Source organism: Centroberyx affinis, unplaced genomic scaffold (assembly GCF_046629955.1).
Source record: "Centroberyx affinis isolate AG114_WGS23_722 - 3 ecotype Tasmania unplaced genomic scaffold, CSIRO-AGI_Caff_v1 ptg003268l_1, whole genome shotgun sequence".
NCBI lineage: Eukaryota > Metazoa > Chordata > Actinopteri > Beryciformes > Berycidae > Centroberyx > Centroberyx affinis.
In genome coordinates, this window is record NW_027281290.1 from 95,876 (window position 1) to 113,225 (window position 17,350).

The 17,350-nt window shown below is 39.7% G+C and overlaps 2 protein-coding genes across 2 annotated transcripts; both read left to right on the top strand.

The window, feature by feature from the left end:
* The first annotated feature begins 452 nt into the window (after positions 1 to 452).
* Positions 453 to 3,397, top strand: LOC139660288 (blue-sensitive opsin). Its single transcript, XM_071538385.1, has 5 exons — positions 453 to 831; positions 1,423 to 1,591; positions 2,064 to 2,229; positions 2,619 to 2,858; positions 3,290 to 3,397. The coding sequence occupies exons 1-5, from the start codon at positions 453 to 455 to the stop codon at positions 3,395 to 3,397; spliced, it is 1,062 nt and encodes a 353-aa protein (XP_071394486.1).
* An 11,428-nt stretch (positions 3,398 to 14,825) lies between these two features.
* Positions 14,826 to 17,179, top strand: opn1lw2 (opsin 1 (cone pigments), long-wave-sensitive, 2). Its single transcript, XM_071538405.1, has 6 exons — positions 14,826 to 14,928; positions 15,750 to 16,046; positions 16,202 to 16,370; positions 16,446 to 16,611; positions 16,743 to 16,982; positions 17,081 to 17,179. Exons 1-6 carry the CDS (start codon positions 14,826 to 14,828, stop codon positions 17,177 to 17,179), a joined length of 1,074 nt encoding a protein of 357 aa, XP_071394506.1.
* The last annotated feature ends 171 nt before the right edge of the window (positions 17,180 to 17,350 follow it).

The following is a 17,350-nucleotide window of genomic DNA, read 5'->3' on the forward strand; positions in this document are numbered from 1 at the left end:
AAACACCAGGCTCTTCCCTTGGCAAATTAGATCATCCCTTTTTCGGCAGCTCTGGCATTGAGATACTTACCGCTGTATTAGCTCAAAGATGGCACAAGCTGTTATGGGATTGCATGACGTATGTGTGCGCGCGTGTGTGTGTGCATATGTGTATTTGCTTGTGTGAACCAACTGCCTTAAAATCCCCTCTTTGAGCCAATTAAGATGATGCTCAGTGGTATTCAGAGCGCCTATAAATGTGCATTTACCTCTCCATCAGGGAGAGAGAAAGGTCAGATCTCCATTAGCAGGCAGTGAAAGAATCAAGTCTATCAGCATCACTTAAAACTACTCAGGATTCCCGATTCAGTGATAGATGTAAATTATTGGTAGACGAAGAGGCATAATATCATTATATCATCTCTTTGGAGGTTTCTTGAATTTAGATTTGGCATATATATAACCAGAGAAAAATGAGAGCAAATCGACCTGTGGAGTTCCCAGATGACTTCTGGATTCCCATCCCTCTGGAGACTAACAACATCACCTCGCTCAGCCCTTACTTGGTTCCCCAGGACCACCTAGGGAGCTTGGGGATCTTTTATTCCATGTCAGCATTCATGTTCTTCCTGTTTGTGGCGGGCACGGGCATCAATGTCCTCACCATTGCATGTACTGTCCAATATAAGAAGCTCCGGTCCCACCTCAACTACATCCTGGTGAACTTGGCTGTGGCAAACCTTCTTGTTTCCTCTGTGGGTTCCTTCACGTGCTTCTACTGCTTCGCCTTCAGATACATGATCCTGGGTCCAGTGGGGTGCAAGATTGAAGGATTTACAGCTACTATTGGTGGTGAGTGGCAAAAAGAATGACATAAATTCTACCAAATTGAAAAAGATCATTTCATCTCTATTGTCAGATCAAGTGGGTTATGGCGGGTGGCATTCTATGATAACCAATAATAAATAAATGATGCATGCCTATTCAAAGTGGGAATGACTTCAGCAGCCCCTCGCCAAAGTGGACCAGCCCAGGTTGAGCTGTTAGCTGTTAGCTGAAAGTCAAAAAGAACTCTTAATAGAACAAACGTCTTCTTGTCCGAGTGGAGTGCAGTGCAAATGAAGCATAAAGGAAAAACTGGTGATGTTGAGTTGAGTTGAGTCTATTTACACCAATGTTCCACTTTATACTCCTTTAAAAGTATTCTCAATGAGGTGTGACAGTACTCACTGAGCTGGAGTCTAGCATGATGTTAAAGTAGGCCACTCAGCAGTAAAATACATCTTATATCCTCGTTACCCCTAAGCTGATGCTGATATTTACTGCACAAATCACCTGTATCATGTTGCCAGCTCTATTATCGAGAGTCAGTCTTACAGGATGCTGTTTAGTAAGGGAGTTGTAATCTATAAAAGTGGTGAATTCTCCTCTGTCTTGTTGCAGGTATGGTAAGCCTATGGTCTCTAGCAGTGGTAGCCTTTGAAAGGTGGCTGGTCATCTGCAAGCCACTTGGTAATTTTGCCTTCAAGCCCAACCATGCTTTAGCCTGCTGCGCACTCACCTGGGTCTGTGCTTTGGCTGCTGCAGTTCCTCCACTGGTCGGATGGAGTCGGTCAGTATTATTCATCAAACCGCATGATCACACACTCTGCACACACTCTCTATGTATGTCAATGTGTATTATCTATATTTACATATGGCACTGGTGCTGTTTTATTTATATTGGGTTTTTTTTTACTTATATATGAGGATTCCTGAGAAACACTTTGATTTGTTCTTTGATGACTGCTGTTTACTTACTTCATGTGGTTGACTATAACTTGCAGAGTAAGCTTGTTATCCTCAGCAAAAATCTACCATTCACTTCTGCTGATTGAGATGAGTCCATCTGCAACATAATTTGCAGATGGTCTCGTATCTTATGCATTTTCAAAAAAATCCATTCAGAAATTTCAGACCTGGGTTTTTTATCCCCTGCTGCAACCTTAAACAGACAGACAGACCACCACCACACCTGCACATACGATGCATATTTACTGTACTGATTCATACTTGATGTCACTGTGATTGTCTGTCCTCTCCAGGTATATCCCAGAGGGCATGCAGTGCTCCTGTGGTCCAGACTGGTACACCACAGGCAACAAGTTCAACAATGAGTCCTATGTGATGTTCCTCTTCTGCTTCTGCTTTTCTATCCCCTTTACTACCATTGTCTTCTGCTACTCCCAGCTGCTTCTCACACTCAAATCGGTGGGCAAATAAATCACAGAACAGAATCAAACCAATAATAGGTTATATACAGTATAAACTAGTGGCTTCAAGTGGCTATTATGTTTGGGCTGATTGCATATACTTTTGAATACACATTTAAATGGCATATCTTACCAGATAAAATAAGGTTGAATAAGATTTAGTGAAGAGACTATTCTAAATGTTTCAGATCCTTATAGTGTATAGACATGTTAAGCTGAAGAGATGGACAGAAACAAGTGAAACATTTTTCTCAAGCAGATGTATCATATTTTATAGAAATCTTAAGTAGACTAAAGAGTAATCATTTGGGATACCACTAAGCAAGAACAACACATTAGTCATTCAGGCCAGCCGCAGCACTCAACACCTGTCTTCTCCCTCCACAGGCAGCGAAGGCCCAAGCTGACTCTGCCTCCACCCAGAAGGCAGAGAGGGAGGTGACCAGGATGGTGGTGGTCATGGTCCTGGGCTTCCTGGTGTGCTGGATGCCCTACGCCTCCTTCGCTCTTTGGATCGTCAACAACCGTGGGCAGTCCTTCGACCTGAGACTGGCCACCATACCCTCCTGCCTCTCCAAGGCTTCCACAGTCTACAACCCAGTTATCTACATCCTGCTCAACAAACAGGTTGGTTCACTGGCAGTTAAGATAATTCATTTGAAAGCTGTTTCCTAGAAGGGTGTTATTTTCTTCTTCAGTTACATGCATTGAACTTATCTAACTATTTGAACTATCACAGACAATGACAATGTTGCCCTCAGTGGGTTGCATTCAAAACACACAAAAAGCTTGACCCATCCTTCGAAACAATATAGAATTTTAAAAACACTCATAAAAACTCTCTTTAACCTCTCTTAGTCGTCTTCTTTGATTTTCCTCTTCACTGATTTGGATTATTATTAGTCATGGATCATAGAAGCTATGTTATTTAGCCCAAAAAGGAATGTTCTGAATACATGCTGTCATTAATTTATATCTAAAAGAGAATGTTACAAATGTCAAAAATGAAAAATCAATCAAAAAGGAAACAAATGTGATTCCCTCTCTCTCACTTTCAGTTCCGCTCCTGTATGAGGAAGATGCTGGGGATGAGTGGTGGCGATGAGGAAGAGTCATCAACAAGTCAGTCATCAGTGACTGAAGTCTCTAAAGTTGCACCTGCTTAGGCCACACATCCATATTCTGTCATTGCTGCTGCACGGTTGACTTCGATGACTTGTGTATTGTAAATAACATTGAATGTACAGATGTCATGACATGACAAATGGAATTATATTACTCTTGTGACAGATAAAAAGATACATGCAAAGCAAAAAAAAAGCAAAAAATAAATAAACAATGTTGTCAAGATTGAGGGATGAGGCGATTATTGGCTTCTGTAGGCTATATCAATTATTAACTGTAGATCACTGCACTGATTCTTGAAATCTTATTTTTCTTAAAAGAAGGGGAAATTCTGTGAAGGAAATAAGAATAACTTGAAACAAGGCCCCATAAGGCAGATCACTCAACTAGTATCAAGAAAATGTCACTTGATTTAAGAAATATCTTTGACACAAGTTGATTTGCATAGGAAACAAGTGAAATGATCTCACCCTTTGCAGATTTATTCATCTGTTTTGAGAAAATAAGATTTTATGACTTTTTAAGACGGATGTTTTTTTGCAGTGCGCAATTAATCCAAGCATTCAGGTCACTTGAAACCCATATTAGTTGTAACTCAATGAACCGTAGCAAGCATAAGTGCTTGTTATGTAGTGTAATGAAAATCTTTGTGCTGTCCAGAAGAACTAAGTGTAATGAGTTTTGAGGGATGTATTTGTTGTATCTGTCTCTATTTACAGAGACTGTGTGTATATAAAAAAACTGCAGTCTAATAATTATAGTATTAATAATAAAACAGCTGGCCTAAACCTCATAATTGTGCAGTTCTGACAATGTAGGGAAACAGGAATGTTAAGCCCAGCCAGACCATCCACCCTCACTCTGATCAACTCTCAACATAGCCTGGCTTGTGAGGTTAAGAAGATACAGGTACAAATATTTTTCTAGTAAAGTCCAAAAAGACAATTTTTACACACATTTGTTTTACACAAATACACTTATTTGTCTTTTCTGATAACATTTGTAGATCCAGAAATATTACCACATTTATAACTATTTTCATTGTTAAAATGTACGAATCTAAAGGCTATTTTAAATTACCTAGCTCTCTCATGAAGATTTAGCAGCAAACCCCTGCAACCTCGTAAGGTTGCTTACCACTTATGTTGCCACTGAATATTATTGGATTGGCAAGTGAGATGTACTCAGCTACAGTCCCATTGCACTGGGAGTGATCAGATAGATCAGTCTGTTATTTGCATCCACTATTAGCCTTTTATGAGCTATAATATATTCTAAAAAAAATTCTACAAGTCTTTTCACAAGTAATCCATCAATATTGTCTTTCTTAAGATCAAACATTTGATCTTTTTTTTTTTTTTTTTTACCTGTACTGCTGGTGTCAGCTTCTTGCTTCTGGCTGCCATTTGATTCCATAGTTGCACAATATTTTACAGTTTTTATTTTCAACTCGGAACATACAAAGCTGGATAACAATTTTCCAGTTATTTTATTCATCCTACCTAAAGGTTTATATCAATTTAAGTTTATGAATAGCCGCAAAGTTTAACCTACCAGTAACTTATTTTTCTCGCTTCAAAAAATAGTGGTAAAAATTGGAAGTCAACTAGCGTTATGACTCATTTGTTTTGATGGTGATAATACCACCACCATCAACAACAATGTCAAAAACAGACAAAAATATCACACACAAATATGGTATAGAGCGTGAATTTAAAAAGTAACCATATGATTCAAAATAATATATAACAATATTCATAAGACACACACAGATGGTTTGATTGAGTTGAACCAGTTAGGGTTAGGGTTGGGTTTAGACTACATGCATGGAGCCAAATTTAAAATCTAAATGACATCTGTTTTGACGTGTTATCAAAACAAACAAATAAACACACAATTACAAACACACTGGATGTACCATCCAATCAATGCTCTCTGAACACCTTCATAATACTAATATGTATGAATCTTTTAATGGTTGTTGAAGTAAATTATAAGCACACTGTCTGATGGCCATACCCTGAGGTTCTAAAGCATATCAACCAAATGGGATGAAATGTGACTGAGCACATTACAGTTTTTTGCGATTTATGATCCACCAGGATGAATTTAAAAGGACTTTGCAGCTGTGGTTTCTTACCTGCCCTAAACACACACACTAAATCATCCAGTAGGAGACTCCTTCAAGGCTTTATCTTGAACAGTTCAGATATCTTGATGGACGGACACACACTGTAGCGTGTAGAGTCGAAAAATATCGAATTTAGAATTTAGTAAAGGTATGGAAATATGGAACTTTGATCAAGATATCAAATTACACTCATAGGGGCACCATCTTTATAGATGAAGGAAAAACAGACCTTTATTTGGCTATACTAATCAGTCATCAATCTAAAGATCATGAGATCTTTCCAGTTCAGGGATTGCTTTTCTCTGCAGACAAGGAAACACAGAACAACGACTTTATAATGAATGAATATAGGCCTATTTATTAACTAGAAAGGTGCATTTTCTGGAGAAAATGCGTGTGATTGCTGAGAGTGCAAACTGTGGCTTGTCAGAAAAAAACACTGGTGCAATTTAGTGTGGGTACAGCTCACCCTTTCTGTTGGCTGTCTGTGACTGGTCTATCACTCTCCTCTTTCCCTCTTTCTTATCCTATGGCTGTATTTATGTCTGTCTCCACTTGTTGTCTCTGTCTCATCTGCTTCATCCTCTCCCTGTTCTTCAGTTGCTGTCTCACTCTCTTGGTAAAACAGGGATAGGTAACATCAACTGACTGCATCTACATACTGGTGCTGATACTGGTCCTATATATGTACCAGTGGCTGTGTGTGTGTGTGTGTGTGTGTGTTGTGTGTGTGTGTGTGTGTGTGTGTGTGTGCGTCCAGGTGGATGTGTACTGGTGTATAGTGTGTGTGGCAGACTACAAGTACAGGTACTTGCACATACTGGTACTATACGCACCAGCAGCTGTGTGTGTGTGTGTATGTGTGTGTGTGTGTGTGTGTGTGCGTGTGTGTGTGTGTGTGTGTGTGTGTGTGTGTGTGTGTGTGTGTGCGTGTTTTTGAACATGACTGTGGATTGTCTGTTCAAACTGAAATGGCGTATGTGTATGTAATGTTAAAACTGTGAGAAATGTGGCAGTTTAAAACACTTCTGTGAAGGAGCTGTAATGAGTGTAAAAATGATAATAATGTTAGAAATGTACTAAAATTTCATAATAGTAACAAGTACAAAAGTAAGAAAATATGTATGAAGGCTTATGTGTAAAAGGTGGAAGGAGTATGAAAGGTATGAAGTAGGAAGACTATTTTGTGAAGGGTAGAGGTGAAGGGTACAAGGAGTATGAAGAGTAGGTATATATTCAGTAGAAAAAAACAAAGTAAGAAAGTGACAAGTACTAATGTTAAAAATGTACTAAAATGTAATAATACTAAGAAGTAAACATGTTGAAATGGAGAAGAGTGAATTAAGCAGAGGAGCTGCATGTGTAAGAGAGCAGCAGTGCAGCAGAAACTACTGTGAAATAGAGTGGAACACTAGTGTCGAACAAACGTTAATATCTCAAAAACTATACATCACATCGCTTATATATTGACATTGTGAGTGAGAGCAGAAGTAGCTGAAGGGTTTGATGTATAATATGTGTATGTAGCGTTATAGTTGTGCGAACTGTCACAGTTTTAAAATGTGTGAATTTAGTAAAAAGTACAGCTTGTACAGTCTGCTAGAGTGTGTTATGACATCACACCCTAGGCTGGCTCCATAGGATCCCATTATGAAGGTTGAAAAAAGTATAAAACTTAAACTGCGATTTCTCAAAAAGTACAAAAGGTATCAAAAAGCTGAAGAAGAGTAATAAAGTACTAAAAGTGGTGACCCGTTTTAAGTTTGAATTGAGTGTCTAGCTTAAAGTATGAAAGAGTAGTTAGAGTTCAAAGAGGGCATGGTTTGAACAGTCCTCCCATAGACTTGCATTGTAAAAACAGGTACTAAAAAGTTGAATAGTTCAAAAAGTATAAAAGATATAAAAAAGTTGAATACATGTAATAATGTCCTCAACAAGCTGCACAGTTTAACGTTTGAATGAAGTTCCTCGCTGAAAGTATGAACGAGTAGTTAGAGTTCAAAAAGTGCAGACCTTGAACATTCCGTCCATTGACTTCCATTATAAAAAAAGTGGAAAAAAGTAGAATATCTTAAAAAGTAGAATAGATATCAAAAAGTTGAATACAAGCCCGCATGTCCTAAACAAGTTGAACATTTAGAAGTTTGAATGGAGTTTCTATCTTAAAGTATGAAGGAGTAGATTATAGATTATAGAAGATTATACCTGTGATTGCTGACTCAGCAATCACACAATAATCCAAACTCATTTTGGGCATTCAATCGGAACCAATCAGAACACGGCTTCTCTTCGGCATGCTTCCATTCTGACCGATTATGACATCATTGGAGCTGGACTGTGCTCTACCAATCAGAGCCTGTCTCAGCTGCACTGATGACATCACAATCAGAATTCTGGTGTTTGGTCGCAGCAGCCCAGGGGATAAAAGGCCGCGCTTGAGGTCTTAAGCTTCATACCTTACCTCGGTAAGGTATCCTCCCCTGGGCGCTGGTAAAGCTGATGCTTGGACCGCGGCAAGAGGCTCTCTTTGGGAACCTTTTTACATGGCCCTAATTTCAGACCAGTGGCTATTGGACGCTTTATGGGCGTGTTTGGAGACTTTCTCTATATTTGTATTTTTTTTTCTAGCTAATTTTGATAGTTTGGACCAGGTGGCGTGGTGGCTAGTGAACGCGGTTCGTTGAAGAGCTGGTGGTTGATACGAAGAGACGCCGTTCGCGTCTCGCTGAAGCCAACCTGCCAGCCACTCCAAAGGTGCGGTCTGGCGGTTAGCGATGGCGGTTCGTTGAAAAGGTGGTGGTTGGTACGAACAGACGCGGTTCGCCTCCTGCTGAAGCTAGCCTGCCAGCCAGGGGCCTACAAAAGAAAAAAACAGAAAAAAATAGAAAAAAAAATGTTTCTAGTTAATTTTGATAGTTTGGACCGGGTGGGTGGCGGCTAGCGCACGCGGTTCGTTAAAGAGCTGGTGGTTGGTACAAAGAGACGCAAACCCGTCACCCAGTCCAAACTATCAAAATGAACTAGAAAAAAACAAACAAATTCTAGTTAATTTTGATAGTTTGGATAGGGTGGCGTGGCAGCTAGCAAACGCGGTTCGTTGAAGAGCTGGTGGTTGGTACGAAGAGGCGCGGTTCGCCTCCCGCTGAAGCTAGCCTGCCAGCCGGGAGCCTAAGAAAGATGGTCTGACGGTCGCGATTGAGGTGCGGTTTGTGTCCCGCTGCACCTGCCAGCTGCTCTAAAGAAGTGGTCTTGCGGTTAGCGGTGGCACTTCATTTAATGCTATCTTATCTTATCTAATCTTATAGAGTTGTAGGCCCTTGTCAAAGTCCACAGTAAGAGCTTTACCAGGGGCTCCAGAGAATGTGGTGAGTACCACTGCTGCTGCTGCTGCAGCAGTACTTTTAAGCCGCGTGGTATTAGTCAGTAGTGGCAAGCAACAACACTGCTGCTGCTGCTGCTGCTACTACTACAGCTGCTGCAGCAGTACAGGCCTAGCAGTGGTAATTCCAGAAGTTCTCATTACAGATATCTGAAATATTTTAAAGTAGTGTTTTGTCTAGTCATAATGTAATGAGCGATATTGTAAATTAGCATTTAGGATATCTCTCATTACATTATGACCAACCGAAATGCTACTTCAAGATATTTCTAATTACATTATTACTAGTGAAAATGCTAATTTAAGATATCTTTTTTTACATTATGACCAGTCAAAATGCTGGAAAAAGTCTATTACAAAGTTACTGTAAGTTACAGTAACTTTGTAACAGTCTTTGCGGTTCAGCGAGGCTCAACTTCGTAGTATGAACGGCTTGAAAAACAGGGTCACATTAGTGACAAAGAGTAGTTACAGGCGGCGAGATCTGAATCTACGCTTGCATTAAGACTTGGCTTGTCGGTCTTTGAGTTGGTGCATGAAGCGCACAAGGTGACAAAGAACTCAGTGTTTTATAGTTTTTCCGAATTCCATTTGCGCTGTAAAAAGATACTTTGCGCGGTTTTGGAGATTCGGCCTACATTTCTTTGTTCTGGACATAGCCACCGCCCGTCATAAACAGGGAGACACATGAGGATACCTCTCTCAACTACTTTAGTATCTAGCCTATGTAATGATAAAGATTTAGAATAACACATTTGGATTTTACATACTCAGCCAATTACTGTTGTCAATCGGTGAACATTATGAAACCTCTAGGCAAGCACTTATGGATTGCATAAAACCATTACATGAAATGATTAGACAATAAAACTTTCACTGTTTAAACTTTCTGTGAACTGAGTTGTTTTAGCAGAATACCCTAGATACATACTTATAATCTTAATATTTAAATCACAAATACATACAACTTTGGTGGTTGATATTGGGAAACAATGAAATAGAACATAATTATCAATGTGGGGGCCAAGAATAGGTAAATATAATCAGACCTTAGGTAGCAGTGTGGTCTTAGGGGAATAACTGGGTCCAACTATTGGGAGGATAATTAAAACGCTTAAGCATATATGATTAACCAATTTAGTATATAATTCACACTATTCTAAAAACTCATTGGAGACATTAAGGAATACAAAGTAGAGAAGATGACTAAACCAAGAATGAAAAGAATTTATGGATTTACGACTTTTATGGCTCTCTCCAGAAAGGTGGGGTTTCCTACAGGACTAAGGATAGGAGGGGAAAGCAATTTCTGACCCTTTTGGTAACATGATACAGAATTACTTCATGTCATAACATTCACATTATTGAACTCAGCATAAATTCCTGAACACTTTAATATCAAACATGACTATCTAAACCCATGTAAAGATGAAGAAATTGAATATTTTATTTGAATTGAATGCAAATAACTCTAATATAAATCATGGCAGTTAGACATAAAATTAGACATATACATTAGGACCCATCGCAATGTAATAACCAAAGTTTCATGAGTCTTTATCAAGGATTTCTCCTGATTTTGGACACATTCCAAGGTGTCTGAGAGGCCTTGTGTGTGTGTGTGTGTGTGTGTGTGTGTGTGTGTGTGTGTGTGTGTGTGTGTGTGTGGATCCTAGCCTGCAGTCCGCTGTGGCTTGTAGATAAGACCTGTAAATGGGAGGAAGAGATCCTACTTTTGTAGCTTTAAAGGTGAAGGGTCATTTTTGTTCCTGGGAAAGAAAGTTATTCAAGGATCCATTTGGGCTGTGGAGACCTGGTTCGGCTACAACACACACACGCACACACACACACACACACACACACACACACACACACACACACACACACACACACACACACACACACACATTTGCATGCAAATAAAATGCAACCATGACTAATTTGCAGTTAGACTATATAACAATAAATGTCTCATGGTTGGTATTTGTTAGTATGCACTAGTTGTTTTAATATGCTTGAGCACAAGCACAAGCTGTAGAGGGTTAATAGCATAGGATTAACCTTTAATCTTTCTAGACACCCACAACAAGACCAAGTCCTTGTCTCGCCACAATGAAAAGGTAATATCAAATATGCATATAATGAAGGGGAAAAGCATGTTGCAAGTGAGAACGCCCTGAATAAACATGTTTATGTGGTTAAATTAACACCAAATAAGGATGCTTTTTGTGTGTGTGAGTTCTAACCAAACTTTTTAAAAACTGTAGTAGAAGAGTGTTTAGTTATTTGTTCAGAGACACCTGTCTTAGTATTGTAACAAATTGACAATACCCATAGAGAATTTTCATTATTTCAAAACAGACGTACAGCACATACATGTAAAGCTAACCATATGGAGCCTGCCACAGCTGACTATTATGGAAGAAATGCACTGCTTATAATAGCTGAAGTGTAAAATTAAGAGAGTTAGGTTGTTGTACATGTAAAAACTCTAATGTAACTGTATGTGACTACAAACTGTATGCATGTTGATTTCTAGGTTTTTGCATCATAGTCTGTCTCAGGAAAAATCAATTCAACATTGAAAACCACATGATTAAATTACTAAACATTCTTGGTAGATATGAGAAATTCTGTCAACTGCATGCTAAATGTTTTCCATCTTACCAGCACAGAGGCACAATTGACCTCAACCATGTAGTTAGGCTGCCTTTCAAAAGGTGAAAAAAAGGATATTCTGGCCAACCACACACACACTCACATAAAATCAAGATAAAATCATTACCTGATGTGAAGAGAACACAAGGCCACTCAAGTAGGAAAGGTGGACTCTGTTCAGTTCACACCAGTGGAATGATTTGAGGTCTTTCACACAGATGGTCCCTCCTCATGCAGACCATCTGCTGTCCAAACAGCCTGCGTGAAGCCAGATCTTCACACCTAGTCAGAGCGGTCATGGAGTTTCCCGTCGGCAGTCGGGGGCAAATCCAAGTTCTGCTAGTAGTGAACTTTTACCAAGCATGAATAGTTCAGAACTAGCGGAATTCCAGACATACCCTCGAAATATCACAGCATCACATGGCAATAAGAGTCAAGAGGGGTAGGAGTCAATATCTATGATCAATCCCTACCTCTTGGTTGATACATACTTTACATTTTAGGTACTGAAACCAAAATACACTCCATTCCATCAATATCCAATTAATAACAGCAATCCTCCCCTGAGGTATTAACTCAACATTTTTTGTTTTGTCAAAAGGAACATTTGACAATTGTAGAAAATAGAAGAAAAGTGTACAGACTTGTTTTGGGTCCATCCTCTTCTTGATATGGAGTCCTGGTCAAATCTGTGACCCAGTTGTCTTTGCAAGGAGTAGATTTGGAGAAAACACTGGAACAAAGGATTAAACTCAACCACCATGACCGCTTTGGTTAAATTTGGCTTTCTCCTGCGGTGAACTATCAATCCGGAGAGATTAAACTGTTACGGAGCAAACATGTCAGCAGTAATTAGTCCGTGTTAATCAGTTTTGTGGAAGAACCTCAGTTGTCCGTATAATCTGCTTTCGTCAGATGGGACATGAGAAATCTTCACCTACATGTCCTGAAGTACTCAAGCTGCTTGTCATAACAAGTTACTCTCACATGCCTCAAACATGATATATGTGACAGCATCAGAATCAATATTAACATGAATGAAACCATACTTTATGTAAAACAATCCATAGCATTCTTTTGATAATAATGTCATACTATAATCATAACTTGATGTAAAGTTCTTCATGGAGCACCAGATTAATAAGTAAAAGGTTAGTATCAATGAAGATTAAACCATTAAATGTCATCCTTGAAATCATTTGTCTTTCCAGGATGATATTACATTCATTTTCTATTTTTTTTAAGGAACAGAAGCATGGAGGTGCAGCATATTGGCCTTTAAGCTCCCTTATTCAGAACTATTTCCATCTCTGAATGCTCCTTATTCTTAACAATAACAACATAACACTTTGTCAATCCCCATATAAAACACTCTTTTCTCTTGCCCCCTTCCACAGGGAGGTCAGAGGTCAGGGTCAGCTGGTCGGGATTCAGCGTCTTGCTCAATGACACTTCAGCAGGGAGATGCTACACATGATACACAAACAATACACAGCTGACCCGCTTTGGACAGAGACAGACATCACAGATCATCCCCCTTCCAGAAATCAGTGTACAGCATATCTATGGACCTGACATTCACAACTACATTGTTAAAAGAAAGTGTCCTGAAAACCAGCTTGTAGCTATTTGACTATCAAGACTTTTCCATAGTCGTCCCTCAGATTGATCATTTGATCCTTTGCGTCACATGATCGGATGTCCCTTTTTGAAATATTTACAATGTGAAAAAGATAATTGGGCACCCGGACCATAATGGCAGCAGCAACTGCCACTTCTGTCACAATCCTGTGCAAGCAAGCGATCCTTTCTGTCATTTTAGTTGGTTTTGGTCGATTGATGTTGTCATTCTGCTGGACCAGAAACCCAACTGGACTCACTCAGACTCCCAAATGTCAAGATTTGGTTTTAAAAAGCCTTCTGGAAATTTCGGATAGCTTGAATAATGATTTAAAAAACATGAAGTACATCAAGACACCTGAGTTTCACCTTTACTAACAGCTTACTCTAGTCGAGATAACACTTTCCCAAGCAACTTTCCCTTTGGGTTCTTTCTTCTTTTTATGGTTACGTTACTTCTTAATGTATTGTTTATTTTTTTATCTTTATTTAAGCCAATTTCTCCAACCTCCAGGCTATTGCCGCCCCCAAAAGAGACACATGACACAAAAGAACTAGAGCATGCCTGTCATGCTCATCGCCTCCCTGCTTCTTTTGAAATACTTTTTTTTCTTTTGAGTTGTTTCTATATAGATCAGGATGATTTGCCTGCTCCAATTTGCTCAAACCATGAAGGATAAGATGTGTCTGGTAGGATCAAAACAGTGACGTAAGGCGCTGCATTCACTCGTTAGTGGGATAACCTGATACCCTTTAGCCGAAGCATCCTCCGCTGTGGCTTTCCCCCAAGTGAACCCTCAATCCAGAGGGATTACGGGTTTCTTACTTCCCTCACATCTCAGCAAATTAGACTGTCACACTATAGTTCTGTGGAGCCCCACTTGTCCAGATAAGACTTGCCAGTCCTCTCGTGCCTGGACATCAGCAACACATGCAACAGAGAATTAGGTTGATACATGCACACAGTTCTCCAGCATTGGGTTTGTATTCCCCACACTGACTTAATATCATGCATACATTGCAACCAACAGTGAAATACTGCTGTACTATTCCTCCACATCCACAAGGAAATGTTCCAAAAATGAAATATTTTCAGCAGGGGCTCAAACAATCATTAAGATAAACAAGTTCTGTGTTGCTTTATACTATATATTCTAAAGTACCACAGTTGGAAAGGAATAGACGACGCTGGTTACTGCAGCACTAATAGAGGGCAAAATGTGTCAAATGAGCTACACTGATCCTTAGAATGTACTACTCTTCTGAAAACTGTATACTTTTTGATGTTTTGTTTTGCTATGGAATAAACAACATAGTTTTTTTAACACTTTGCTCCATCACCAATGAAAATTACGTCTGGATCAAAGGTCAGGTAAATAATCCCCATTTTAACCGTTAATTGGCAGAAATCCGCTCTCAAACAAGATTATTCTGGTCTTTGTGTCTTAACCTAATTGGCTGGTAGTTTTAATTACCTTTTAAAAAAAGGTAGTTTGCTGCCTTGACTGTCAGTACCGTTACCATGCGGCACACCTCAGCTCTAATTCGACTGGTGCTCTAATCCTATCAGAAACCTCTAAAGCATAAGTATAAAAAGCTAATGTCAGACGCAGCACCAGTCACCCGAGGAGGTTGCAGGTGACGAGGAAGGCGTCTGTTAGCACCTCCTTACCAGCTCAGGATGGCAGAGGACTGGGGAAAGCCAGCGTTTGCTGCCAGGCGGTATAATGAAGACACAACAAGGGGATCCTCCTTCACTTACACTAACAGCAATCATACCAGAGGTACAGTATGGTCATGTTTTATGTGCATAATTTGATGGACATATTCATCATTGGATGGACATATGATAGAAGAGCTGTAAATGGGTCTTTCAGTACCCAATAGGGATAGTAAGGAAAAGTAAGAAGCTTCAACAAGAAATAACAAAGGACCTGAAAAATAATAAACAAATACAAATAAAATAAAAAATAAAATCAGCAGGATCCCTCCAAATTATTTTATACACATCTTTTGCCAATTCTAGTCTACTTTGGGTGATTTTTAAAAATGTATTAAGTCTAATTCAAATGTAATGTTGCACCTCTGTAATGGTTATATTGTGCTGAATTTTCCATTAGAAGTTATCTGACATCAGTTAGAATTTTCAATTTAAAGTCAATTTTGCTTTTTTATTGACTATTTTAAACAGGAGCAAGCATTAGCATTAGCATAGAGTAGCATCCTACTTTCAAATGTGACGAAGGTTTTAGATTTATAAAGTTGCTTTTAAAATTTGTTATTGTGCAGTATCATGTAGCTTAAATTACAAGCATCAGAGAGCTCTTTTTCTCATTTTAATACCAAGAAGCCTTGCATTCTGTTCATGTGTTACAAAAATGAACTGTTAAACTAATGTAAATTTCCCTTGTCTCTTCACCAGAGACAGACCCAACACAGACAATACATATATTGGAGTATATTAAACTGTTTTTTTGCTCATGGACTCATCCTATCTTTATTTTACATTAAAAAGAGATATAGCTTTCAAACCCCTTGCAAAGTAAAGCTATCTGTACTTGGACATTGCAAGACTATTATGTGAGATTCCACTGCTCTCTTTCAGATCCCTTTGAAGGCCCCAATTATCACATTGCTCCTCGATGGGTTTACAACATCTCGACGTGTTGGATGATTTTTGTGGTCTTTGCCTCAGTCTTCACCAACGGACTCGTCCTGGTGGCCACAGCAAAGTTCAAGAAACTCCGTCACCCTCTCAACTGGATCTTGGTCAATCTTGCTATTGCTGATCTTGGAGAGACAGTTCTCGCAAGCTCCATAAGTGTTTGCAACCAGATATTTGGCTACTTCATTCTGGGACACCCAATGTGTGTCTTCGAGGGCTACACTGTCTCTGTTTGTGGTACGAGATCTCAAAATATATTTGCTTTCCTTTGATGGACAGTGTCTTGATAGAGTTTGCGCAGAGAGAATTCTCGTCTCTATTGAGACATTCAGACGTACTTTATCAATGTGTGAGTTCATTACCTCTGCTGACTTGCCTGTTTCCTCACACAGGTATTGCTGCTCTGTGGTCCCTGACTGTCATCTCCTGGGAAAGATGGGTGGTTGTGTGCAAACCTTTTGGAAACATCAAGTTTGATGGCAAATGGGCCATGGCCGGAATTGTCTTCTCCTGGGTCTGGGCAGCAGTATGGTGTGCTCCCCCCATATTTGGATGGAGCAGGTATTGTTTTGATCTTAGACCTCTAGTGTTTGAAGTCATCACTGGAAACATAGACTAAAAGTTTTCTTGCATCAGGTACTGGCCTCACGGACTGAAGACTTCCTGTGGGCCTGATGTGTTCAGTGGAAGCGAGGACCCTGGAGTCAAGTCCTACATGATTGTTCTCATGGTTACGTGTTGCTTCCTTCCCCTGGCCGTCATTATCCTCTGCTATATCGCAGTCTACATGGCTATCCGTGCTGTAAGTTATCATTTTACTGGCCTACCTGGTCATTTTTCTTTCAAACCAATGATTTTTGTTCTTCTTCTTTGCTTAACTCAGGTGGCAGCCCTGCAGGATCATCTTATATTGTATCCACTTATCTATCACAGGTTGCGAAGCAGCAGAAGGACTCAGAGTCAACCCAGAAGGCTGAGAAAGAAGTATCCAGGATGGTCGTTGTGATGATCCTGGCCTTCTGTTTATGCTGGGGACCTTACACTGTATTTGCCTGCTTCGCTGCGGCCAACCCGGGATATTCCTTCCACCCTCTGGCCGCCGCTATGCCTGCCTACTTTGCCAAGAGCGCCACCATCTACAACCCAATTATCTATGTCTTCATGAACCGACAGGTTGGTACAGCGATCTGATTTCCACATTGTTCATCTTTGTGTCTCAAACTAATGAGTTTTGTTTAAACTTGTGTCATACTCTGTTCTCTCCCCATCAGTTCCGTACATGCATCATGCAGCTCTTTGGCAAAACAGTAGATGATGGCTCTGAAGTATCCACATCAAAGACAGAGGTCTCCTCCGTGGCTCCTGCATAAACCCTCACGCTTTACCTTTTGGAAAGAAACCACTGAGAACCAATGTGACTTGTACAATAAATAGTCTTTGTTTCCGAACTTTTTCATTCCCTACACCTGTTTTGAACATTTCTGCACTGTTCTATGCATTTTCACAAAGAATAAAATGCAAGAATCAAGGAAACTGGCTGA

Excerpts from the sequence above, each read along its gene's own strand:
- opn1lw2 (XM_071538405.1), top strand. The coding sequence starts at position 14,826 with ATGGCAGAGGACTGGGGAAAGCCAGCGTTTGCTGCCAGGCGGTATAAT. Across the intron at positions 14,929-15,749 it reads TAACAGCAATCATACCAGAG|ATCCCTTTGAAGGCCCCAAT; the intron begins GTACAGTATGGT and ends GCTCTCTTTCAG. Across the intron at positions 16,047-16,201 it reads CTACACTGTCTCTGTTTGTG|GTATTGCTGCTCTGTGGTCC; the intron begins GTACGAGATCTC and ends TTCCTCACACAG.
- LOC139660288 (XM_071538385.1), top strand. The coding sequence starts at position 453 with ATGAGAGCAAATCGACCTGTGGAGTTCCCAGATGACTTCTGGATTCCC. Across the intron at positions 832-1,422 it reads ATTTACAGCTACTATTGGTG|GTATGGTAAGCCTATGGTCT; the intron begins GTGAGTGGCAAA and ends GTCTTGTTGCAG. Across the intron at positions 1,592-2,063 it reads CCACTGGTCGGATGGAGTCG|GTATATCCCAGAGGGCATGC; the intron begins GTCAGTATTATT and ends TGTCCTCTCCAG.